This window comes from Aspergillus luchuensis, chromosome 3 (assembly GCF_016861625.1).
Source record: "Aspergillus luchuensis IFO 4308 DNA, chromosome 3, nearly complete sequence".
NCBI lineage: Eukaryota > Fungi > Ascomycota > Eurotiomycetes > Eurotiales > Aspergillaceae > Aspergillus > Aspergillus luchuensis.
Genome location: NC_054851.1, coordinates 3489924 through 3515416, shown reverse-complemented (window position 1 = coordinate 3515416; position 25493 = coordinate 3489924). Strand labels below are relative to the sequence as shown.

The window sequence follows — 25493 nt, the reverse complement described above, 5'->3', positions numbered from 1 at the left end:
GGCTAAGCGAAGCGCCCACAGCCAACCGAGAAGCACTACTCGCGCAAAGTTGTGTGCGAATCCGAAATTTCGAGGCTTTCTGACCCCGACTCCCCTTCAACGACGACAACGACCGACCCATCCCCCTCCACGCCTCCCTCGTCCCTCTCTTCGATTCCCCGTTCGAGGTTCAACAAGTCGCAAAAATGGGTGGTGTCACCGTTCGCGATGTCGACGTAAGTCATGTCATGTCAAGATTCGAGATTGGTTGGTCGGTGCGGAATGGGATGGATGGCTATGGCATGGCACAATATGGCACGGCACGATCAGGACAAACCGACAAAGAAATGGGATTTTATCTGGTATCGGCATTCGACGGAGCAAACGACAATCATATATATCTATCTGGGATCGAATTTGGGCGCATCAAGCAAGGCTGGGTACATATACTCTCTGAGTATCAGATGTGATGAGTTTTGGGTATGGATTGGGGAATATGCAATGCTTGCACGACTATGCGATTGTGTACTCCAGCCATGTATATTGGATATGGATATTCTGGATCAAATGGATGTTATGGGGGTCAGGAACGAACTGGAACTACTGCCGCCGCGACATGCAGGATATGTCCAGATTTGCCGATACGTGCCGTGCCATGTTATATGCCATGTCATGCCTGAATGCGCACCTGCCAGACAATCTACGATATAGGATGTTTTATGGACGGAACGGCTAACAGGCTTCTTTTCCATGGTTATAGGCGCAGAAGTTCATCGCTGCTTACTCTGCTTTCCTGAAGCGTCAGGGAAAGCTCCCCATTCCTGGTTCGTGCACACGGGATCCTTTCGAACAATCGCAACCATCAGATCAAAAATACTAATACGGTTCAAACAGGATGGGTTGACACTGTCAAGACCTCCGCCTCCAACGAGCTCCCTCCCCAGGACGCCGACTGGTACGACAACTGCCATTGATTCAAACAAAAACAAAAGAAGAAGAACCAGCATGATTAACGAATACTTGCAAATAGGTACTACATCCGCGCCGCCGCCGTCGCTCGCCACATCTACATGCGCAAGACCGTCGGTGTTGGCCGTCTCCGCAAGGTCCACGGTTCCACCAAGAACCGCGGCTCCCGTCCCGCCCACCACGTCGATGCCTCCGGCTCCGTCGACCGTAAGGTCATGCAGTCCCTCGAGAAGATCGGTGTCCTCGAGCACGATGAGGAGAAGGGTGGCCGTCGCATCACCCAGAGCGGCCAGCGTGATCTTGACCGTATCGCCAAGACCACCGTTGACGAGGAGGAGGACGAGGAGTAAATTAGTCTCTCCGGATGCTCGAGCTAAAATAATGAAAAAGTCCTGATGTTACTCTTTTTCTCCGAACCCCTTACCTTCTGTCTTCTCTACCTACACCTGGCAAACTCCCTATTGAAGCTGAGCTAGGCTTTTAGCTTCTTTGCTGTGTTTTTTTCTATAAAGACTCCCCGTTTGTCTTCTGACACCAAATCCCGCGCGGGTTTGGATGGGGCCACCCAGGGGGGGGTTGTGTTGGGTTAGATGGGGAAATGGAATATTGGGACAAATGAGTGGCTACGACAGGGAGAGGATGACTTGACTACTACTACTACCTTTTTCTCTTTTTTTTTATCGATCAATTGGTTGTTCCTGCGGGCATAAAGGACAATTCATATATCTGGTGTAGATTTTTGCCTAGGTTTCCTCTCCCGATAGATGTATAGAGCCAGCCACCAAGGACATAGGTATTCAAGCCTATATGCAAGCCCATCTACGAGACCCGCAGCAATAAGAACAATGTAATGCATACAACCATATACAAGAACCAACTATATACATCATCACCATCGTCACCATGCAATCAATGCCCACCCACCTACATCTATGCAAATTTGATACCCAATGATAAACCCCACAACCTACTCAATCCCAACTAAGTACTTTATTTCTTCCCACCCTGCGCCGTCGGATCCTAAACAATACAGAGAATCACCAGTTAGCCAACCTTATACATACACCCAAAATAAAGTATGGAGAGTGAGAGAGAGAGAGAGAGAGAGAAATACCAAATAAACCTGATAAAACCGCATTTTCTCGACCTTCTCATCAAACACGACCCTCCCCGCCCAAGGCACCTCAATCTCCTCATCAGGCTTTCCAGCCTCCACATCCTTCCTCAGCACATACTTCACCGTCCCATACAGCATGAGTTCTCGCTCCGCGCCGAAATACACCCGCTCGGGGGTGTGTTTGCGGCGCGCGACGTGGGTCCAGAGGCCGTGGCGGAGGGTGAGGATTTCTGTTGTATTATCCATATTTGTTAGTGTGTGTAAGTCAGAGTTGTGGTTCGTTCGGATTAAATTGGTGACTAGTAGTAGGTGTAATCGCATAAGGAAAAGGGTAAAACGAGGGGAGAGCATACCATCCAACCCCTTCGCAACCTTCGAGCCCATAATGAGCGTCGCATCTTCGGTGAAATTCGTCACGTATTCGTTGTGCAAGGATTCGGTGTCGCTGATGCGGTAGAAGTTCTCCAGGAAGGAGATCATGGCGGCGCTGGTGGGGGGGAGGAGGGTGGGTGGGGGGGTGGTGATTGTGTAGCTCATTTTTAGATGTATAGTATGTACTAATTGTTCTTGGGTTTGGGGGTGGGTGTTGTAAATTGGAGGGTGTAGGGGTAGTTGTGAGGGGTATAGTTTTATTTAATAGAAGGCAATTGGGATGCTTGCATAGATCGGTGATGTAAGTAGTTAGTAGTGGATTTGGTGAGGGGAGAAGATCTGTCGGGCCGATGGAGGGACTTCCGATAAATGGATGGATGGATGGCGGCGATGGTTATCGGATCCGATCGGTATGGTGATTGTATTCTTATCCGTCTTGGCTGAGGGGAGGGTTGTTTTTCTTGCGTAAGAGTTGGGAGTATTCTGGCCATTCTTTCTTTATTTCTACGTAGTGTAGTTTACTGTGCATGCTTTGTGGTGATGTTCATTACTGGTAATATTTGTCATAAATGGTCCTATGTATGTAGGTCTACGCCTTCCGGCTATCAACATCCTTCTCAAAGTCCTCCCAATTCGCTGCATCAGTACCGTTGGGGCGACTGGACCGAACAAACGAGTTATCGACACCCTCGATCTCTGCAATCGGGCGAACAATCTCAATGTCCGCATTGTACGCCTTAGAGAACCATTTCTCCGTAAAGGCCTCGGCGCCCGCCTCCTCAGGAGCACGGTAAAGGTGAGGGAAACGTGCCTGCATTATCTTAAGAACGGTCGATGAGATGCGATCAACGCTGTCACAATGACGAAGCTTGAAGAACTCTGCGGGCTGCGCGGCGCGCATTTTCTCTTGCATGGCCTCTGAGTACTGGCCCACGGCAAAGAGAAGCAGGTCGTAGTGCATGAGAGACGCCTTGCCATGGTACGAACCGCCGTATTTGGCGCGGTTGTAGAGACCAGTCAGGGCGGCGATGGCGCCCATGCAGCCGGTGCCGTAGTCGGAGATGGGGAAGGGGGGGACGACAGGGGTGGAGAGGCCCATGAATTGACCTTGAGCCCAGGCGATACCGGTGACCTGTTGTATATTAGTTATTTATACTCGTGTTGAGTTGCAGGCAGCACTTACGCAATCGGCGATCTGCTGCCAGCCAGGACGGCCGGCCCACTCTCCTTCATAACCGAAACAATTTTCGTTGACGTACACAATGCCCTTGCCGCGCTTCTCAGCCAAAGTAGCAAGAGCATTGGGGCCATAGCCCAGCTTTTCAAGCGCGCCAGGGCGGTACCCGTCCACGACAACGTCGGCATCGGCCACGAGCTCCTCGAACTGGCGGCGACCCGCTTCACTCTTGAGGTCCAGGTCGGCGGCGTGCTTGCCCATGTTGCCGTCAACTTGGAAGAAAGGGACATCGGAGAGGTTGGGGCTGGTGATCTTTAGCACGTCCGCACCGTATTCGGCTAGGATACGTGCAACAGTAGGGCCGGCAATGATGCGGCATAGCTCCAGAACCTTGACACCTTCGAGGACTCTCTTGCTGCCGTTGCGGCTGGCTGGGAATGGGGTCGGCGGCAAGTCTCCATTCAGACGGCTGACTTTCCACGGAGGCTGTTGGACGTTGAGTGCTCCCTGGTAGCTTGTCAGCGTTGCTTGGTGGGTATATGGCAGGGATCATACATGTGGGGTCTTCTTGAAATCCTCATATTTGAATGCGGTCACACCCGCCTGTCGTCTTTCTCTGTTCATCTCTTCCAGCTCTGCGGCGCTGTACTTTTGCACGTGGCTCTCAATGACCTTGATGATCTCCTCGTAGTCTGTCAGGTCGGGACGCTGCCCTTCCAGGCCAATCATGTTGAGCGTTGTGGTGGCCTCCAACGAGCCGTGGATGTGGAAGTACTCGTTGTCGTTCTTGGTCTTGTAGAGGTTCGCCGACATCCGGCGGTAGCCATTGGATTGGGCTGCAAGCAAGTCGGTATCTACGTCTGTTAGCTTGGGTTGAATGTACTTAGAATGGGCAGCTTACCCTTGAGCTTCTTCTTCACCTCGGGGTCCAACTTGGACAGCCCGTCGACCTTAGCCATATAAGCCTGGCAGCCGAACGCAGTCGCCCGTTCAAGACTTATGTTGACATTGCGCCTGTGTTCAGAAGGTCCATAGCGGAGGTCTGCAATAGCACCGGCTACGGAACCCTCAACACCCTTAAGGGCAGCAAGCGTCTCGGTTTCCTTAAAAGGAATTGGAAAGTAAACTTCGTCATGTGTTGAAGAGAAAGAAACGGCATCCTTGCCCTCAGTCACTTCTTTAGGTAAATCGAGCTGCTCAGCTTGATCACAGAGATAAGAAAAGATGCGCCCAGCTTCGCGAACTGGTGAATAGTCCACCGCGGAAGATCCCGCCATGATGTCAGTCAGTACTAGGTGGAGCTCTGTGAGTAGATGTGTGTGCGACAACGATTCTTCCTCAACTGCAAAAGCAAATTGTTAGCGCGGGATCCCACACGGCTGTCGGTTGCAAAGAATAGTTGAGGTGAAACCTTGCCTTTTAATAGGCAAGATTTTCGGCACGGCTGGGGCCTACTTCGATGGCAGTGAATATTGCGCCGGGAATATTCCGACGTTTGGTCCGTCGGGTGAAGGTGCAGTGGTGAACACACGGCTGTGAGTAACTGCACAGCTGTGAACGTGCAGGTGTGGACCAATCGGTAGGTGAATGGGCGCAGGAAACCATTATGCTTGTTGGAGAGGCGAATTATGGGCCAGGATAAGGGCAGAGGGACGAACCCCGCAGAGGGGATTCCGAAAGGTGGACCGGCTTTGCGACGTGCACTTTTCGGATGCGTCGCCGATAAGATCGGAAGCGGAACCCTCCGGCTTTTACTCGGCTGAGATAGGCGTCGATCTCATTTATCTCTATGGCCTGTCATATAGCATGTATTGAAATTTGAATTTGACATGTTGGCGGTGCATCATGTTACAGGCCTATTGCTGTAGACACTAGTGTGGTCAACAGATGAGATATTGCATGTACATAAGCCATCAGTATCCTATTCCGGAGACGAACCCTTCCGAATCACCCCTCAATTGACATTTCTATACAAAGGAAAACAAGAGATTCAGGGGCCTATCCATTTGGATTGATATGGTAGACAAGTAGACAGTATGACTAGTCTAGTATAATTGCTTGGTCCCCACCAACGAGCCCTTCTGATCCAGTCTTATCATCCAGTATAGTACCATTCTGGAACGGTTACTCATATGGTCGAGCAGTAGTATATTGGAAGGCTCACCTTAACTATCGTGGTACCAGGTGCGCAGTTGACCGGGATAGACATGTCTATATAATTCAGGATTAAGCACTATATTCTTATATAGTAATGTAAGCTATGCGCAAATAGCGTTCTGTGTAGCTAAATCGACTCATGGACAACAACATTAGTCGACTCGAATCCCTTGTGCTGGACCTTCGTTGTAGAAGTTTATCAGTACTCCATACGAGCGTAGCCAAGCTCTGCTTGGTAGACATCTGCAAGATAGTATTCCTGATATAAGGTAATATCAATCCGATGTCTGCCAGTGAGAGATAGGTCTAGTCTCTTGTAACAGGTCGGAGTCGATATTCGACCCAATAATAGGGTACGAGACGGTCAAAATCCCCTCCTAGTTGCTTCAAACGTAAACACTCCAGTTACTGCAAACGAGCTGCCCACCGACCACCTGGTGAAAGCCTCGAAGTTCAAGACTGGCAGCGTATAATGCGCATCACTTATAAGCTTCAATCGGGTAGAACTATTATGAGTAGTCGATGTAAGACTCCGATCCTATAGTGACAGGTCAGAGGCAGGTCTTGTTTCGAGGAACAAAGCTGAGTAGAACCAGCCTGAGTAGAAGAAGCGTGAGACATAATCCTCTGTGTCTTTCCCCTAGTATCCGTTTAACTGGCAGCAAGAGATTGGATCAGCTGCACTGAGTATATTCTTTGATATTGGCGCTCCCAATCTCCCGAGTCATGACCATGTAAGCCAAGGGACAGTCATACAATCATTGGGTGCCTGACCTTTACGCCAGAATGGCCTCTCTCAGAGTATTTGAGGAATGGCCAGTTTCCACCGTCTCAGAAAAACATGATTTCTTCCGCGTTCACTCCAGTCCCCACGCCAAAGGCAGTCTTCGTAGCTCGGAAATAATGGTCCTTTCTGTTTGGCATGAACGTTATCTTGTCCTTGAGCGCGTCCGGGATGAAAGTGACGTCGACCACAATAGGATGTTTGTTTTTGATAAGAGATCAACCCTAGTATTTCAGAATGTCAAAGCTAGACCTCCTTTTACTCAACGTTATAGTCATTCGCTGGCTTCTTCTTTTCGGCGCCAGGTCCGACCATAGCAATACCGTAGCCAATGGTCTTCTCTTTCAATCGAATTATTATAGTTAACCACCTAATTCTTCGTCGAACGCGCCACTCACCTCCGAGTATGTAAGAGCCACAAACATGGGGTACCAGGGGATGCCCTTGTCCTCCAGCCAGACAGTCAAACCGGGAGGTATGCGGTTGGGGCATATATCACCCTCTCTATTGAAGTCACTAGCCCACTTTTGGCCTCATGTAGTAGCAGCGATACTGGTTTCATGTAAGATGACATAAATCCACGCGTCAGACTAGCACACTTGGACGAATGGGTCACTGATACGACAGAATAGCCCCCGCTGGACATGCTACCAAACTGCCGCGTTGGCTCCGAACCGGAGCGTTCAACGACTTCTAAGCGGTGGATATAGAGTTAAGAAAAATACGAAAGAAGATCATGGTGCTTTAAGTGTTGTTCCATTTGATGATTCGATTCATGTTAGTTACATGAGTAGATGATTAAAGGAGTTGAAGAAAAAGAGGGGAAACCGGTGTGTCTTTACCAAACAAGGCAAGCACGCTGCAAGTTTGACATCTGATATTCTAGCCCTATTGGATACATTGGTGCTGCATGGTTGCTATACTGGCTTCCCTCCGCTTAGATAAGTCATGGGTCAACTAAGCTCGCACATATCTCAAAACGATTGAACTTGGATAACAATAGGAGCATGACTCTCTCAATCCTGTGGAATGAGGGACATTGGGTTGCAGAGATGAAGGGTCTTACATGGTTGGACTACCAGACACTCATTATCTGCCTAAGCACCACGTTTAGTGTTAGTATATGCGAAACGCCTATCAGCCGCAGGTGTGCTATCTCTTAGGCACTAGTAGAAAGGTTCGAGAAAAGGAGCTGCATGCTTGGATCCCTTGTGACCTTAAGTAGTAAGACGCATCTATAAATATATAGAATCGAAAAGTATGTTGCGGTATTGATTTCTTCTGTACGATTGTCAAACATGCAACTGCACTACAAGATCATATAGATGACAGGAGTTTGTATGAGTTTAGTAGTTCCATTAGTGCTCAGTGGCTCAGTGGCGGTATCAGAACGAATCTTAGCACTGGATAACATTACATTGGGCATCGATCAATCACCCCTAATATACTACCCCAGCTGCCCGACGTCTATAGTTATGAAGTTACATTGTGTTCTATGTTGTAATTTTGCTAGTCCATATATTTGGCTATGGTAATGGCCTGGCTATAAAAAGTGGCACAGATTCGCCACAATTTATGGTTGTAGTCTGGCTGTGGCTGCGGCAGATCGTATGGAAGATGTAGATCCCGTATATTGCTTTTCAACTATGGGTCACAGGCTGCCTTTTTCTTCTAGTCGTGACAATAGTATGTTCAATCGAAAGTTCCATGGAATTCCCAACCAATCTGCATAAGGGTGATAGATCATAACAGTCCCTATTGTTTAGGGGGGAAGTGACAATAATAGACCACTACTATTTATTTAGATGCGGCGTTGCTGGAAATAGTCTTCCTTTTAGCCTCTAGTTTATTGAATCCACTTCTAAGGATATAAATAACATACCCACTATGCAGTAGATACTTACTCTATTGAATAGTAGATCGAGCATTCTGATACACCACTATTTAATTAATGTTATCCACCCCGACAATTTGAAGCCAACGTGTAAAGACACCTCAGTTTATAATCATCGTCAACGAACGGAGAACCATCCCCCGTCAACTCCTCTTTCTAGTACGATTGGTGGGGGCGGATGTTGATCGCATGCGGCACAAGCAAAACGACATTAGAACCAGAGTAGAAAAAGCAAAGGAGAAAAAAGGCCCGAGCGGAGATGCATAGACATCACGAGCCCGTCTCAGCCAGTGAGCGATTGTCCATTTCCCCCAACCGACATCCCAACCAGCCTGATATGGCCGATGAGAACATGACACCCCCGTACTATTCGATGCAAGTCTGCTGCATGAGCAAAAAAAGCAGACAGGCAATCTAATGAACGTCGACATATCTAGCAAAAAGTATATGATGCAATGACGGGAATATTGGGAACGCATCTAATGGGTCCAACAGATGGAGAAAGAGTCCAGTAAGTAGATAACGCAGTACAGTAGAGGATTCTCGCTAGTCAATCAATTAAATGCCTCTCTAGAATCACGTTGTTGTTGCCAACCCAAAAATTGAGAGCAACCTCCGGTGCAACCTAAAATGCCCAGTTCTTACCCATGAATCCCGCACACAAGGAACAATCCACATTTCTACACTTCTTTTTTTTTTTTCAATACACATTTAGGCTTCTGCAAGAAGAAACTCTCCATGGGGGTTGGATGAAGGGTGGGATGCACAGCCAGTCACCACGGCGTCCACCTGCGCATGTGCGGTGCCCGACAACCCACGTGCCGTCATCATGGAAGGTTATCGCGTACCACAAAAATCCATGAAGGATAATCCAGTTGTAGGGTAAGAACCCTGCAACCAACCCTCCTAGACGCGGGGAGGGGGCGCACGGGCACGAGGCACCGGCCTTGATATGCTCGATGGAATCAAGTGGAAACGTTTGCTTTTCCGTCTACTACTCTTTTAAAAACCAAGGAAGTGGAGGTGGTGGTTGTAGTATACGTCCTATTGAAATTACCTCATTGGGGGGTGTGGTGAAATTCAACCAACTTGTGGTCGGTTGGGTTTTGGGGCGGGTATCACAGGCTTCGTCACCGACTTACTCTTTGTAGTCTGTGTGAAGATAATGACGAAAGCATCTAGGATGGAGGGGGGGGATATGGGGATAATCATATTAATTAGTTTGTAAAGATAGAGAAGAATATGAGCCCAGGAATGGAGTGGCTTCTGCAATAAGTAGTTTCTACAGAGTTACTATCTACTTTCTCGGTATGGAAAGTGTGAGTGATAAGCCGGTGTGTGTGTGCGTGTGGAAATTCTACAAAATACGGTAAGATAACGCGAGGATTGAAATCAGGGCCGATTGCCCCCGGAAGCTCCCGGCGCTGTCTACGGCGGGCCTGAGGCTGGCAACCAATCAGCCGGGCCACGGGCTGGTACGGCGGACTGCTTGCGTCGGTAAGAAGGAGGTTCTGGGTCTGACAGGATGGATAAGGGGAACTTTATGGGAAAGATGTCGATGATAAGAGGGTCGTACTGGAGACATACCAGGCAGTTCCATCCTTAAAGGAGGTCGTCATCCCACACTAATTATCTACTTAGTTTACTGTGTATCTCACCGGAGAGAGAGGGGTTCATCTTCAATCAAATCAATTTAATTTAACTCCTTTTTGCCAGGGATCTTTTTTCAAAAAAGGAACAAAATACCGTACCTTTCAGATCTGGCATCTACTGAGTTATTTTATTATTATTTGTTTTATCTTATTTCCAATCAATAATACACACACCTACTTAATTCCCTTTTTTATTTTTGCCCCGAAAGAAGGCGCCTCCTTCCCGGCTGACAGACATTCCATTATTGCTATTCTTACTACTATTGACGGACTGCAACCACCACTCCTTGCGTTTACCCCCCTCCTTCTCCTCTCCGTCTCATTTCCTCCTTCTACTTGCCAAATCTCCTTTCTCTCCTCTCATCCTATTCCTCATCAAAGAACTTCCCCAAGGCTTTCTGACCTACCCCCCCTGGTTCTTGTTGGCTCGATCATCCTGGTTCTGCTTGTCTCGACCTGTCGCGTCATCCTTCCTATCAACTCTCCTGCCCAGTAGTACGCTGAGTTAGCGCGTCGCATCGCATCTACCCTGCATACTACGCCTCAGCGTTGCGTCTGCACAGCTGTCCCGACTGTGATCTGCCTTTGCGAACAGTGCACTGTGAGTACCAAACCCTCAAAGAAAAATCTCCAACCAAATTCCTTTGAGCTCAATTTTTGGTTTTCGTTCCTTTTTGTTCCTTTTTGCCTCCGAACGCGTGAATCTTATACTTCCCAATTGTCCTTCTGAGTGTGGGACTTAGTCATCTGTTCCATTGGTTGGCCTCATGCAATGATTGGCGGATGGTCCTCTGACTCATTTGATAAGCAGATTAGCCACCCTCAGGTCCCCCCAAATAAAAGAAAGTATCTAGATCCTCTTGTTGGTCTCGATCATCACCATGGCTTTCATGAATACCACCTCCAGCATTGCTATGGCCCTTGCTGGCAAGACGGCCTCTGTCGATATTCCCAAGCCGCGCTCCGGTTTCACCCCGGGCGGTCGTGACTCCGCTCGTCCGGGGCATCCTGCCATGTTGCCTACTCCGCCCAACTCCATTTCCCCCACTTTGCCTCCGCAGGGCTTCAGACGCCAGGGCGCTAATCACCCTGGATACTCCCCGCTGAGCTCCTCGCATGTGGAGTCCGATGTTGAACTCGGAGATGCCGCCGATCATACGAACAACTCGAATGAAGCTCGTCCGTCGGCTCATGATCTAGATAGCACCGGGGCTATCACGCCCGGCATGTTGGCCAAGTGCCATCTCCCGGAAATCATGCTGCAGCATGGCCCTTTGGCTATTCGCCACCTGATGGGCTATTTGACCACTAGTGTTCCGGGATTCTCAGGCATCCCGCCTGCCAAAGCCCGCAGGCTGGTGGTCGCTGCGCTGGAAGGTCGAGGGAGCGAAGACAAGAGTGGCGGTCGTGATGGTGATGTTATCTTCGAGAAGGTCGGCTGGGGACGCTGGGATGCTCGCCGTCGTGGTGAGCCTTTGCGGGATGCGCAACACCTCAACGTGTCGCCACCCGCCAGTATCTCCAACTCTTTCCCACAACGGGGCATGCAGATCCCTACGAAGCGGGGAAGCGTTCAGCCCTATGGTAGTAGCGTCACTGGCGACTCCGCTGTCTTCTCTTACTCGGAGATGGACTACGGTGGACATGATGTCAGCATGCTGGAACATGAGGCTGACAAGATGTCACTCGACGGAAACGAGCGCGAGTACTGCTCGTCGTCTGAGGCCCCGGACGACGAGATGCAGGACGAAGACTGGGGCGAAGAAGACATCACAGACGAGGAAGATTGGGCACAGATAGGTGCTGATGCGCTTCGCGCACGATCATTGAACGCCTCGGGAGGCTTCGTGAATGGGACACATAATTCGCCACAGCTGCGCGGCGGAGGACCTGCTGCGTCGTCGCTGGCGAAGTCTGCACCGCGCAGATTACCGGTTCAACAACACGGCTTTACCCTCCCTGAGGGTGTCATGGGTGACCGCGAGGAGCGTGCTGCAGTCGAGGCGCTCCTCCGACTCGGATCAATGTAATCATATATAAACTTTTGGCAGGCGTTTGTCAAGATCATCTTGTGTTCTTGCAACCCTGCAACGTCTCCTTGAGACTTGAGGCTGGTCCCATTTCCTGATACATACTTTTACGTTCTACGATTACTTTTCTTGTTCAAAGAATACACCAGCAAGCTGGACGACGTTATCGATACGACTGGTTCGATCCTGACGATGCATTGGGTTTGGGTTCTGGGAATGACCCCGGCGTTTTGGCATTTCTTTATACAACATTCACATAATTACATCGACCTGGTACAAGGTTGATGAACTTGTTGCCTATCAGGCGTTCTTGGGGGTGCGTTTCAACACACATACTGGCACCCCGGACCACTCTCCATTCTTGCAATTATTGGAACATATGATTGTTGCATGGCAACAAACTGCAATGGACTACTTCTATCCATTCACTCCATATTGTTTATATGGTTCTTACGACTCAGTGTTGATAGCTTGAGTCTGCCGAGTGAGGCATTGGACATATTTTTTACACATAGAGATAATAAATATACGGTCTATGCTTGGTCTCGGCCACATAGTCATACACATACTTATGCCTTTACCCGTAGAGTTTGTAGTATATAACTAAACAAATTCTTAGTATGCTCTGTGGTTTATCTCATTCACGACAGTTAAATAACATAAATGATTCAAGGCCAAGACACGTACTACTTGATTTACAAGCCCAAATAAACCCACCTTTTATCCCAATCCAAACCCCGAGCACAACCTATACCGTTCCCTTCCCATCCCAGCAAAGACTAGTAGTAGTAGTCTAATCAGACACACTCAACAACCAAACAACCAAACCAACAAACCAACGCCCACCCATCCCAACAGATATCCATATCATACATACACACCCCAAACCAACCCTACCCTACCCAACATCCTCCCTACCTCAACCACAACAACACCCCTATATATATATTAAGAACCAAATCACCGATCATGCACCTCATTAATCCTCCTCCACACCTCCGCCTCCACCTCGCCCAACTTCCGTCCCGCCCACCTCATCCACCCCCACACTCCATCTTCACCACCCTCCGCATCACCCAGATCCACCCTCCCCGACGACGACGCATCCGGCTCATAATGCAGTGGCAGCTGCGCCCCCGCAGAAGTCACTGTCGTAGTGGCCGTCGTGGTAGCTGTCGTGGGGGGCTGGTAGAGGGAGCCGTAGGGTGTTGTGGTCGAGTTAGGGACGGGGTTGGAGGTTTGGGTTTGGGTTGGTGGTCGGTAGCTGCCGTAGCTGCCGTAGCTGCCGTAGCTGTAGCTGTAGCTTTGGGGGTGGGTATGGCTGGATGGGGGTGTTGGGGTGTAGGAGGATGCTGTGGGTGCTGGTGTGATGGTTGGTGGAAGAGGAGGTTCGGCTGGTTTGGGCGCAGGGGGTGGTGGTGAAGGGTTCGAGGTGGTGGTAGTGGTGGTGGATGTTGGAGCTGGATGGTCAGTGGAGGATGTCGGGGGAGGGATAGGGTGGGCGCCTGGTTGGGGTGGTGGTGGGGATGTAGATGTAGATGTAGTTGTTGGAGGGTCTTCGGTGGTGGTGATGGTGGTAGTGGCTGCTGCGGGTGTCAATGGCACTTGGGTGTCCAGGGAATTGGTTGCTTGGGTTGGGAGGTCGCTGGGTTCTGCGGTAGCGTAGATGGGAGAGTAGGCTGGGGCGGTTGCTGTCGCGGAGGTGGTTGCGGGTTGGGTTGTGTCTTGCTCTGGCTGGGGCTCTGTGTCTTGCTCTGCCTCTGGTTCGGAGTCGGCGGCGGCGGCGGCGGCGGCAGCTGGGCTGGAGGTCCGGGGAGGGACCTCGTCTGTGGTGGAGGAACTGGTCATTTTGGATATAGGTGGAATTGGTGAAGGGGATGTATAAATGGAGGGAAGGAAGCAATAACTATGGGATGGAAGCTGGAGCAGGGACCGACGTCATGGAGCTATGTTGCACGTGATGTTGCCATTCGGTCAGGTGACCAGAAGACTGCAAATTTTCACAGCAACTATGGCATCTACTTTACGGGCTAAGAACAGATTTGATCCAAGGCAGGACATACTGATTTTGATACCAAGGTGGAGAAAGTACAGTTGGAAGAAAAAAAGAAATAAGCTTGCGGGCAGTAAAATACAACTGGTACAAGAGGAAATATCACACGATTCTATGCTCAAGATTATTGATATCACTCTTGACGCATATTTCTATCCTCCGCAGCACCTCCGGCATCTGGTAGTTACACCGAGACACCGGCAACCCCATTTCCCCGATATCATGACTGAAACAGCTTGAAATTAATCAAGCGCTTAGCCAGAGCCACCCTTGTACTTCTTGCCGAAGAGGATGAGCTGGACCTGGTCGTAGATAGACAGGACACCAGCACCGGCAACACCACGGAGGATGTTAGCACCGGCACCCTTGAAGAGAGACTTGACACCCTCCTTGGCGACGATCTGGCGAGCAGCATCCATGGAGGACTTGTACTTGACGGCCTCACCGGAGGTCATCATCATACGACGACGGATGGTGTCCAGGGGGTAGGAAGCGATACCGGCACCGGTGGTGACAGTCCAGCCGAGCAGGAAAGAGGCAAGGAAGTTACCCTCGAGAGGACCAACCAGGACAACGGGCTTGATGGAGTCGTACATGCCGAAGTACAGACCACGGTAGACAACGATACCAGCAACGGAGGGACCGAAACCACGGTAGAGACCGGCAATACCGTCGGAGGCGAGGGTCTTCTTGTAGACGTCAACGAGACCGTTGAACTGACGGTCACCACCGCCCTTGGCGGACTTGGCGTCGTTGGCAAGACGGGTACGGGCGTAGTCGAGGGAGTAGACGAAGAGGAGGGAAGTGGCACCAGCAGCCTGAAGCAATTGTTAGCGTGATCGCTCGAGTATTAAGCTGGATATAGGTATACATACACCACCGGAGGCAAGGTTACCCATCATCCACTTGGTGTATCCATCACGCTCCTTCTTGTAGGAGAACATGGACTTGTAGGTGTCACGGAAGGCGAAGTTAAGAGCCTGGGTGGGGAAGTAACGGATAACGTTGGCAGTGTTACCACGCCACAGGGAAACAACACCCTCGGAGGCGGCGGTACGACGGAAGCAGTCCATGATACCGTTGTACTTGCGGTCGAGACGACCAGCGCGAAGCATCTCATCCTGAAGGGCAATCGTATTAGCATCTGTTTGGGTCGATCTCATGTCCGGACTGTCCGGAGTGAAAATTTTTGCGCCCGATTGAATTGGCAATCTTCGGTCGGAGAGATGTCGTTTCGAAGACGCAATTGCAGATCGTGCCAGAAATTTTCGTTCCGGCAGTGCGAGACAATGGTGTTGAGGCTTAACCAACCTGGTTCTGGATGAGGAGCTTGATACGCTCGATGGGGGCGGCAGCAGTCTTGGAGACGGCAGCGGAGACACCACCCACTGTACCAGTAGTTAGTATCAAATTCAAGTCATGATCAGATAATTCGTGTTGCTCGTTGGATAAGAATTGATCGATCGTAGTATAAGGATCGATCATTCGGGGCGAGCTGGAATGCACATACTTAGGAAGTCGACGACGAATCCCTGTGAAAATTTTTCATTAGCCACCTAGTCCGGCAACAACACCATTGAACCAGGCCAAATTGTTCGATCATCGTGTCTCGAAGGAATGTAGTACTCGATCTTCGATATTAAAGACCAATTTCAACCGATTCCATCGAGAGCGCGACATCCGACAACCTGGCCTTTCCATTCGTAGGGGACAAGTAGGAACTTACGGGCATGCCGAAGACGGTCTTGTCGGCCTGGTTAACATCACCCTTGGCCATTTTGACGGCTGTGATAACGAAAACTAAGGAAAGAAAGAGAGGAGATGGATGATAGTGCCAGTCAAACAGGACACTTCAAAGGGGATGGAGAGAAAAGGAAGAGAGGAAGGGAAGGGAGGGAAGAAAAAATAGCGAGCGAAGGGCTCTTGTAAGCGGGAAGAAGCGAGCGGAGACGCTAGGACGCTCTTGGGTTTTTCGCTGGCCTGAATTTGCAGTGGCAGCGGCGGCGATGGGCGCCCCGGCCCAGTTTCCATTGGCCGGATTGGTTGGCCCGGTACGGAGTAGGGAGGCCCTCCCATTGTTAGGGGGAACGAAAAAAAAACAGATGCAAAAAAAAAAAAATAAAAAAACTGGACCCGGCGCTAATGCTGGCCCAGGCAACGAAGAGCCGATATCTCCCGATCGCGCCAGTAACCAACTCCGACCGCTGACATTATTGGGAAATACCCTTTGATACCTTAAGTTACTATGAGTGAATTTCTGGTCAAAGAGGAAGAAAAGCCACTTTCATCTTCATCTCAGCCTTCATTATAGCGATTATACCTACGGAATGATATTTTGGAGTATATCAATCTAATAGCCTCTGAAACGGCATGTAGCTCTCGATATTTCTTCCCTTGGTCCTTTTTTTCATCCCTTCCGTAGTCTACCGATCGGTGTACTCGCAATCACCGCTCGGTCCTTTGCTGATTGACCTACAGACCATTATTTACATGTTTGGGCCCTTTCTCCGTAATTCGGCTTCGTAAGATACCCATTCCTCTCCCATTTCCCCGTCTTGACCGAACCAAAGCGTTTTCTTGGAGAGTCCACACCTTCGCGCTCCATCCATGGGGAACCGCCCCTTCTTTCCATCTGGTCCCGGATATCCGATGGCAAACGCTTGCCTCTCGGCCTCCATCTTGTGTACTTTTGACTTATTCGTGCACAACGGCAATTGCAGGAACGGAATTGTTCAATTTGAGTCGGTCTCCGCAGAAATTGCTCGAAAATAATTCACAAATTTTTACTCACCTAAGTACCTACGCTACTACTTATCTATCTGCAGCATCCAAACGGAGTCCATGGTTTCTGGACCTTCCTACGCGCCACCGGGACTGATCAGGTGCGTGCGGCGTCTTTCGGCTGACATGCCGCGATTTCCCCGTTTTTCTGCTCCGGGCGGAAGTTCTCAGGTACGGAGACAGAGCGAGAGACAAGAGACAGAGACAGAAGGGGGCGGCCAAGGGAGCAGCGATCGCAAACACGGACAACGTCGGTAATATGAAGTATCCCATAGGTTGGTATTCTATCATACTCTCCCCGGTTAAATACTATCAGTTCTTATCATCCAAGCTTGGTTCCCTATGAGTAGTACTACATGGTTATGCTGCATTTCGTAGGCAAGGGCACAGCAGTAGCATATGCTTGTTGCTAGAGGTTGTTATGTTATATACCTCAGACCTTACTCCTTTTTATCCCTCATCCTAGTGTCCGAAGATCGCAAGTAGTCGTCTTATAAGTGTACTAAGGGGTTATTCATTCAACTATCACCACCCTTCAAAAACCGAACAACTATGTTATATTCGTTCATACAAGAGGTATACACATGACCAGTATATCTATCCGATCCCGACGTTCTTCCACACTATTCCAGTGCCAGCATCATCTTTTCGTATGCAGCCAAAGAAGACACGAGACCTACATTACCCAAACAGGAATTGTCCCAGCCGGGACCCACTGTTTCTGCTTGAAAGTGACTAGTTTCATTTTTCCACCTTGGTCCTCCTCTTTCTGTCTTTCTTTTTTTTTTTTTTTTTTTTTTTTTTTCTCTTCTTTCTTTCCCTTCCTCCTTTTTTTTATTTTATTTTTTTTTTATTCTATTTTTTGTTTGTTCGACGGGGCGGGCAAACCTGACAAACTGTTCTCTTTTCATCCGGGACCCACCCGCTTAAAGAAACATGGGGATACCACTTTTCATCTGCGCCGTTGTGCCAGCAACGGGAGGTTCTGGTGTGGTTTAGGTGTAATTAAGGCTCGTTTCTGTAGCATGTTGGTTGGGCTAATGTTATTGAAAAGTTCATGATTGGTTGTTTTGCTGTATATGAAGGCCAGTTGCTACTGTAGTAGTAGTTCATCGTTACCATGTAGACTGAACTGTGTTTACATGGTTCGGTCTCCGCGAAAATATATAGCATCAGGTAATTCAATTCGAAAGTAAGTACTACATTCAATTACTTATCACATATCCAATGATCATCACATGTTCCCCCGACATGGCACTACAGTAGAGCACCTCGGTTCTATCAAGAGAATTGATATAAAACTAAGTACTACCTGATCATTTGACTCAATAAACTCTTTGCTATGTAGTAGGTAAATATATTTGTAACTTTTGACCAGCTTATCTACCAACAACGTAGACAGCTTTCATTACCGATACGCCGTTATTGAACAATGAAAAAACACTGTCTAGTATATCATAAAATCCCAGATGCATGTACAGTAAGAAGCGCCCCAGGTTCAGTTCTTCTTGTTTCTCTTTCTCCTCTTCTTCTTGGGTTCACCCTCACGGATATCAACCTTACCGACATTATCCTTCTCCGGTGTAGGTGCCCGTGGCGCCTCCTCGGAAATCCTGGGGCCTTCTTCGTCACCAAAGGTATCCTTGCGCCATTGCCTTAGACGGGCCTTCTTGCCCAGCTTCCTCTGATCCCGACTCTTCTTCTCAGGGTCACGGAACGATGCAAGCTTTTTCAAGCCCGCAAACTGGTTCAGATGGGTGTCGTCGGCCATGAGGATATCCCGTGCAGTCAATCCAAAACTCTGAGGCGATGTCTCCCGGTAGCGGAATCCAGTAGAATTCTTCTTGGTCGCACCCGGAAGAAGGCTGATATCGAGGTCCAAGTTGCGATCCACGGCCTCCTGAATGCGAAGGCGGTCTTTGCGCGCTTCACGCTTTTGGTCTCGTTTCTCCTGCGCCTTGCTCTTCTTGTTACTTCCCTCTTCATCATCCTCCATATCGACATCAGAGACATCCACGGCGGGCTTCTCCTCTTCCTCGAAGTCGGGTACGAGATCCTTGATATCGATATCATCATCCCACGTAGGCTTCTTCGGATGCTTCTTCTTCTTCCCTGACTCATCACCGCTTCCTTCCTTATCACCCTCCGCGTAGTAGTCTTCACCAAAACGTTTCTGCATTTCCTCCTCCCAGTTCTTGTCATCCCAGGCAGCGTCCAAGAAGCTGACCCAATCTTCGTCAGTCAGCTCATTGGCACGAAGGCCTGCAACCTCCTTGATTTGGTTGACCTTCTCTTGAAGCTCTTCCATCTTGAGCTTCCGCAGGCGGTTCTTTTCTGTCTCGCGCTGCTTCTTCTCCTCTTCCATCTGCTGTCTCTCCGCATCTCTGCGTTTCTTCCGGCTGCTCTTTTCTTCTCTGCGAACCGACTGCTTGTTAGTCAGGTCACGAGAATGGGTGATTAGAGTAGCGTTGATTTTGCTGGGGTCTTCGAAGCGGAAGTTGTATGCCTCTTCGAATGCCTCGGCCCGTTGATCCTCCTCTTCGTCATCAGACTCGAATGGTTGAAGTTCCGATCTACCAGCAGGTATCCATGCTCTTGCCGACATGAAGTTTGAAAGGAAGGTTTCTGGGTCTTTGTCCGCATTTTCAACATCTAGGTTGACATCCTTCTTGGGCTCCGGAAGAGGTTCAGGCGCCGATTTGGCAACAAGGAAATCATCTTCGTCCTCCTCCTCACCCTCATCACCTTTACCGGCAGCGGCGTGCATTTCGCGGACAACCGCATCCTTCAATTCTTCTTGCTCCTGAGCGTAGGTCTTCGGCGCGTCAGATGCCTCCTCATCTGCCAGGTTGGCGCCACTCAACAGATTCTCACGATGATAATCACGAAGAGTCATAGGCTTTTCTTTCTTTCCAGAGCCTTCGGTTTTCGCCTCCTCGTCGGCTGCGGTGTAGAAAGTGGCATTGCTATCATACACCCGAGGGTCCTTTGATCGAATTGCGTTCAGCGTGGCCATAATTTCGGCATCCAAAGCGGCGGTAGCCAATTCTCCGTCCTCGTCCTCTTCTTCAGAGGTAGAATCATCCTCCGAGTCGCCGGACTCATCTTCACCATCGCGATCACGACGTTTGCCTAGGACAGATTTTCCGTATTTGGACTCCACTATTGTTGAACAAAGTTTAGTTTCTCTCCATATGCAGGTTATAAAAGTATGGAATCTTACATTGCTGCTTCTCTTCTCTCTTCTTGTTGTATTCGAAGCGGCGCGCATACTCTTCATTGATCTTGAACGTGATGTCCTCGTTGGTGATGGGAACTCCGCCGGACTCATCTCCTGAGTCGCTGGAGCTGTCGTCATCGAGCAACTTGCGCGACCTCTTGGCTGGGGGCTCCATTTCTAAATAACAGACACAGCTGTTGGGAGATCACTAGAATGTGAAAAGCGATCGATGGAAAGTGGTTATCTCCGACCAAATGCGCCTGCCAAAAGAAAATAATAGCGGTTGCCGGCAGAAAAAAAAGTCGGCGGGGCTCACCGCCCTACAGGGCCCTTTGTTGCCTGGGGACCCAAGGCCGTCAAAGGGAACCACTGACGTAGCCAATTAGATCATGCGCGGGCCTGTATCCGCCGATGGCTCGAGCAAGAGGCGCTGTCTCCTAGTAAGCTTCCTCCACTAGCCATGCTACTTTCCCACCTTCACCTGTATCCCTGAGATTTTCGGATGCTTCATTTCTATCATTATTCCTTGACTTGACCAGGGGCCTCATTGCTGCCTTGTCTTGCCGCTACTTCTGCTCGCATCAAGTGTATGGCTGGTGACATACACTAGATGTCGACTCAGCCGCAGATCCCATTACCCCAGGTCGGGAAGCTCGTCAGCGTCGTGTAAGTCCTCTGAATCGGCTCTGCTTCTTCGAATCGCTGCATAGGTTCCTTTCTAACTCTTCCGGTAAAGTCCAGTTGGTCTAAAGGAGGCTGCTCTCGACTCGCCCACATTCCGAGCCACCACCCTTCACTTCTCCGACCAGATCGAATTCCTCGAAAGATGGCTCGACGGCTATGCGAGGGCCGCTTCCAAGCTCTCTTCGGAGCTTGCGGCAATGGAAAGCGCGGCGAACATCTTCCTGTCTTATTCTACGAACCCCCTACTGGTCTCCGAAGCCGTCCTGGATCATGATTACACGCTGCAGTCGATGAGGAGGTGTGGTGACAGCACGAAGGACATGTGGAATGGGCTGATATCCACTGTCAAAAAGATGGAAAATCTTATTGCTGAGCCAATCCGGGCCTTCATGCATGAAGATTTGCGGACTTTCAAGGTACTTGACTGGTTGCCCCTGAAACTCGTGCGGATGTGGCTCTTACCCCGCTATAGGAGATCCGTCGCAACCTCGAGCAGACACAGAAACAGTACGACTATCTGTTGGCCCGATACTCGTCGCAATCGAAATCGAAGGAGCCTTCTTCATTAAGAGAGGATGCCTTTCAACTCCACGAAGCTCGCAAAGCTTACCTCAAAGCGTCGATGGACTATTCGATACAGGCCCCCCAATTGCGGAACGCGCTCGACCGACTGCTAGTCCGGGTTTCGTATGATCAGTGGCGGGAGCTCAAGATATTCCACAACAGCAATGGCACGGCGTTCGCGAAATGGGGTCAGGAGATGGATCGCATCAAAGGCTGGGCTCACGAGATGGAAGGGAGCGAGCGATCTTCCAAGCGGGAGCTTTTGACTTCGAGGAAACAGATCGAAGAAGCAGCAGAGAATGCAGCTAGGCCATCTCGAGAACTAGAAGACTACTCTTTGTCCACTGTTCCCTACCTCGGCTCCCGGCCTCTGTCGACAACCAGCATGAGCAAGGAGGCTAGACCCGAGAAGCAAGGATGGGTGTTCCTGCGAACACTTTCTGGCAAGCCTACCCGGACTATCTGGGTTAGACGGTGGGCATTCTTGAAACACGGCATTTTCGGCTGCCTTGTCCAAGGCTCGCGAACAGGTGGCGTTGAAGAGAGCGAAAGAATAGGCGTCCTTCTCTGCAGTGTTCGGGCTGCCTTTCAGGAAGAGCGCAGATTTTGCTTCGAAGTTAAAACCAAGAGCAATACCATCATGCTCCAGGCTGAAACTCAGAAAGAACTCATGGACTGGATTGCTGCCTTCGAGGCCGCCAAGCGGAAGGCTCTGGAAAATCCGGCTAGCACTGATCTTTCAGTGTCCGGCAAAGTTACTGTTCAGGATCCTGCTTTCGCAATCTCTCAGCCCCCGGCTCCCGAGTTTGCTGCCGATCCTTCTGATTCGCTCACTCCCCGTGCCAGTGACGAGCAGAGCTCTGCAGATCGCAGCGGGATGCTCGCCCTACCTGAAAGAGACCCATCCGCCATGAGGAACAGTAGTGACCTCAGCAGTTATAGGAGGTTGACGACGCTGGATTCCGAAAGCTCCGCACGCGAACACGCATCGCGTATGATGCAGAAGTTGGACCTTCACCGCAAATCAAACAATGCAGTGGCGCCGTCCACTTCGTTACCGGGTGCTGGAGGTGGCATAGCAAGCTTGATATCTGCCAGTCACAGTGCTCTTGGGCCGGGTAGCCCCCCTTTGCCCCTCGATGTTGATGGGACTAGGACTCGTAGCTCGACATTTGGCAACGATCCCCCCTCTACTCTTGCCCCAGGCACCTTGGCAAATCCACCTGCCCCAACAACTATGAGCAAGGCCGCTGTGATCGTAAGCAATGAAAGGGGTATAGGACTGGGCCAAGCCGACAAAACCGGAGGAATGCCGAGTGGCATGATGGCTAATCTGTGGGGTAGTTCAAACTGGGGCTTCATGAATTGGATTGAACGTGAACGCATAGGACTACCTGGCGAGCAGGACTCAGGCCCCTCAGACAAGCCGGCCTCGCCAGCGAATGATCCATCTAAACAATTCTTGACAGCCGAAGCTGACACGTCTAGTGGGTCCCCAGGGAATAAGCCGCCGAAGTCTGGGCCACGTCACAGGCAGACGGTGAGCCTTGACGGAGACTCGTCCAAGATGCAGCGGGCATTGCTTGGCGATGCGCACGACTATCCCAGTTACTACCCGCAGCAGCTTAAGATTCAGGATGCGCAGTTCCGGCTGCTATTTCCTGACATCAAAAAAGATGAACCTCTGGTTATGGTGTTCCGCGCTACCTGGAATCCTAACGATCAGCAAGATTTCCCCGGAAGGGCCTACGTTACGACCCAAAACATTTACTTCTACAGCCACCATTTCGGTCTAGTACTCACGACGTGTATCTCATTAGAGAGTATTAAAGAAGTTACTGCTGCCCCAGGAAGGGACTGTGACTTTTTGTATCTTCATATGATCCCTCCTCCAGGAGACGATACTCCGGGTCGTGGAACTGTTAAGACATTCCTTGAACCATTGCGACTTCTTCAACGGCGACTTAACTTTTTGATTCATAATTCAACTGCCGCCGAGCCACTGGGCCTGGAAGCTACCTTCAAGACCTTGAACCGGATGGAGAGTGAAGCACTAACGCGGACTCCTAGCCTCGATAGCTGGGAGGATGTAGCTGCTGGGGACGATCATGTTGAGGGAGGAGAAAGTGGCACGGAACCTCCGAAGAAAGATGTTGGTGTCTATATTGATAACGACCTGGACATGCATAAGAAGAATGGCAATGGCAAGGACACTCCCAAGTTCAGACTACCAACGCAGCCTGTTCAATATGTACCCCAAGGAGATCTTCATCTGGCAGCCGAAAAGGTCTTTGATACAAGTGCTAAAGCGGTCTTCCATATTCTTTTCGGAGACAAGAGCGCCGTCTGGCAGCTTCTCCTTCATCAACGGAGAGCGAAGGGTAAGTCAAGCTCAGGGCTAACGCTGGCCATTGCTAATTGAGTACAGGTATCAAACAAGGACCCTGGGTCAGACAAGAGTCCAACCATCTTAGACGAGATTTCCATTATGAAATTGAGACGGCTGATGCCCTTGGTACGTTGGATACCCTAGCATGCCATGTATCGTTCTCACTAACTCGGTCTAGGACGTACCCATACTAAGGAGATCTCGGATTATCAGATGATTGATGTCCTGAATGATCATCTCTGCTATGTGATTACAGACAAGCGGACGCCTTGGCATCTTCCTTTCAAGAGATCCTTCAGGCTGGTCAGCAAGGTTGTGATTACATTTGTCGCAAAGGGAAAGTGCAAGCTCTCTATCTATACTAAAGTGGAGTGGCTGTGGTCCCCATATGGCCTTCAGCGTGAGTTGTTGCCCCTAGGAGAGCCATCGGCGCTTGCTAAGATATCTTAGATATTATTGATAAAAACGCCACCAATGATCTGGAGCAAGACGCGTTAGACCTTGTCGATCTAGTTGGCGACCAGGTCCGCAGGCTCGGCGCGCATAGTCGTACCAAGAAGGCCATTACAATTTTCGGACACATTGGACGTCAAAACTTCTCCTCCCAGTTCTCGCCACAGACCGACCTACAATTGAAGCTGCGCAACCCTCGCATTCAGAGGTCCCTGCCACAGCTTCTCTTTGAGAGGTGTGCATCTTTGACTGAGAGCATTGTTTCTGACCTGATGATGTGGATGTTCGCTTTCCTACGTTGGGTGTGGAAGACCACACACGCAAACAAGGTCATTCTCATCTTATTATTGTCGAGTATGTTGATCAATGGGTTCTATTCGTCCCGCGATGCCTATGAATGGTGGCACGACAGGACTGTTGGGAACTTCATGGCCCGCATCGGAGTTAGCCCCGACAACGTCATGACCAAAGCTATTTACATGAGAGATATCGACGACGCGATCGCCAATACAACGATTGGCCACGGTAGTGAAAACGTGAGTGATTGTTTCGCAACCTTCCACCAGCAGACCGTACGCAGCCCAGGAAACACAATCTCTCTGGGAACGTCAGGGTTCCGGGACTCCATGACCAGGAGTGCAGCCCGACGGATTCAGCAAACGCGCGAACGGTTGGGTTCATACCGACACGATCTCCTGGTAGCTCTCCGCGTGGTCAACAGCATCGAAAGAGAAGTAATCCAAAGCGAGTGGGAGCGATGGTTGCGACAGGAATTGCGACGTTGTCGCCAGATCCAGATTCTTCTCGGTAAGAATGAAGGTGAAGAAGACGTGGACCTCGAGGTGGACCGCTCAGGGCCGAGTGTCTTTGCCGAACTCACCGATGATGTTCAGCAATGGTACGAAACGTACTGCACTAGCTGCCAGGCGGAACACGCACAAATTGAGGATGAACGTCCCTTAGGTGCGCCATGAGTTGTTTGTTTTCGACAACATGGCTAAGGATGCATGGCTGTTTTTGTCTGTCCCCGTTACTTGCTTGTTCCCACGATACCCGGCTGCAGTTGCTCATCTGTCCGTTTCGTCGAATGCCTCTGCGAGGTACTTGGTCCGGTTCGTCTCTTGTTGCTGTCTGTCATCCGTGTATATAATTCGATCTTCTTCGGTGTAAAGATAAATTGGAAGGAATCGCTTGCTTCAATGCTTCTTTGTGTAAGCC

General features: G+C 50.0%; 7 protein-coding genes across 7 annotated transcripts; 2 read left to right on the top strand and 5 right to left on the bottom strand.

Annotated features, from left to right (window-relative positions):
* Nucleotides 1-1938: 1938 nt before the first annotated feature.
* Nucleotides 1939-2602, bottom strand: AKAW2_31180S (uncharacterized protein; the record flags this gene model as incomplete). The annotated part of the gene is made up of 3 exons (XM_041687776.1): nucleotides 1939-1968; nucleotides 2063-2295; nucleotides 2419-2602. 3 exons carry the CDS (start codon nucleotides 2600-2602, stop codon nucleotides 1939-1941), a joined length of 447 nt encoding a protein of 148 aa, XP_041541627.1.
* Nucleotides 2603-3026: 424 nt separating this feature from the next.
* Nucleotides 3027-4891, bottom strand: AKAW2_31179S (CAIB/BAIF family enzyme; the record flags this gene model as incomplete). Its single annotated transcript, XM_041687775.1, has 4 exons — nucleotides 3027-3569; nucleotides 3621-4121; nucleotides 4170-4468; nucleotides 4516-4891. The coding sequence occupies 4 exons, from the start codon at nucleotides 4889-4891 to the stop codon at nucleotides 3027-3029; spliced, it is 1719 nt and encodes a 572-aa protein (XP_041541626.1).
* Nucleotides 4892-10982: 6091 nt separating this feature from the next.
* Nucleotides 10983-12131, top strand: STB3 (uncharacterized protein; the record flags this gene model as incomplete). The annotated part of the gene is made up of 1 exon (XM_041687774.1): nucleotides 10983-12131. One exon carries the CDS (start codon nucleotides 10983-10985, stop codon nucleotides 12129-12131), a length of 1149 nt encoding a protein of 382 aa, XP_041541625.1.
* A 960-nt stretch (nucleotides 12132-13091) lies between these two features.
* Nucleotides 13092-13979, bottom strand: AKAW2_31177S (uncharacterized protein; the record flags this gene model as incomplete). Its single annotated transcript, XM_041687773.1, has 1 exon — nucleotides 13092-13979. One exon carries the CDS (start codon nucleotides 13977-13979, stop codon nucleotides 13092-13094), a length of 888 nt encoding a protein of 295 aa, XP_041541624.1.
* Nucleotides 13980-14438: 459 nt separating this feature from the next.
* Nucleotides 14439-15961, bottom strand: AKAW2_31176S (putative mitochondrial ADP,ATP carrier protein (Ant); the record flags this gene model as incomplete). Its single annotated transcript, XM_041687772.1, has 5 exons — nucleotides 14439-15002; nucleotides 15060-15305; nucleotides 15496-15572; nucleotides 15695-15716; nucleotides 15911-15961. 5 exons carry the CDS (start codon nucleotides 15959-15961, stop codon nucleotides 14439-14441), a joined length of 960 nt encoding a protein of 319 aa, XP_041541623.1.
* A 2502-nt stretch (nucleotides 15962-18463) lies between these two features.
* Nucleotides 18464-20360, bottom strand: KRI1 (KRRI-interacting protein 1; the record flags this gene model as incomplete). Its single annotated transcript, XM_041687771.1, has 2 exons — nucleotides 18464-20127; nucleotides 20189-20360. 2 exons carry the CDS (start codon nucleotides 20358-20360, stop codon nucleotides 18464-18466), a joined length of 1836 nt encoding a protein of 611 aa, XP_041541622.1.
* Nucleotides 20361-20795: 435 nt separating this feature from the next.
* Nucleotides 20796-25249, top strand: SIP3 (putative transcription factor SipA3; the record flags this gene model as incomplete). The annotated part of the gene is made up of 6 exons (XM_041687770.1): nucleotides 20796-20851; nucleotides 20922-21285; nucleotides 21342-23814; nucleotides 23862-23948; nucleotides 24001-24222; nucleotides 24273-25249. The coding sequence occupies 6 exons, from the start codon at nucleotides 20796-20798 to the stop codon at nucleotides 25247-25249; spliced, it is 4179 nt and encodes a 1392-aa protein (XP_041541621.1).
* Nucleotides 25250-25493: the final 244 nt, after the last annotated feature.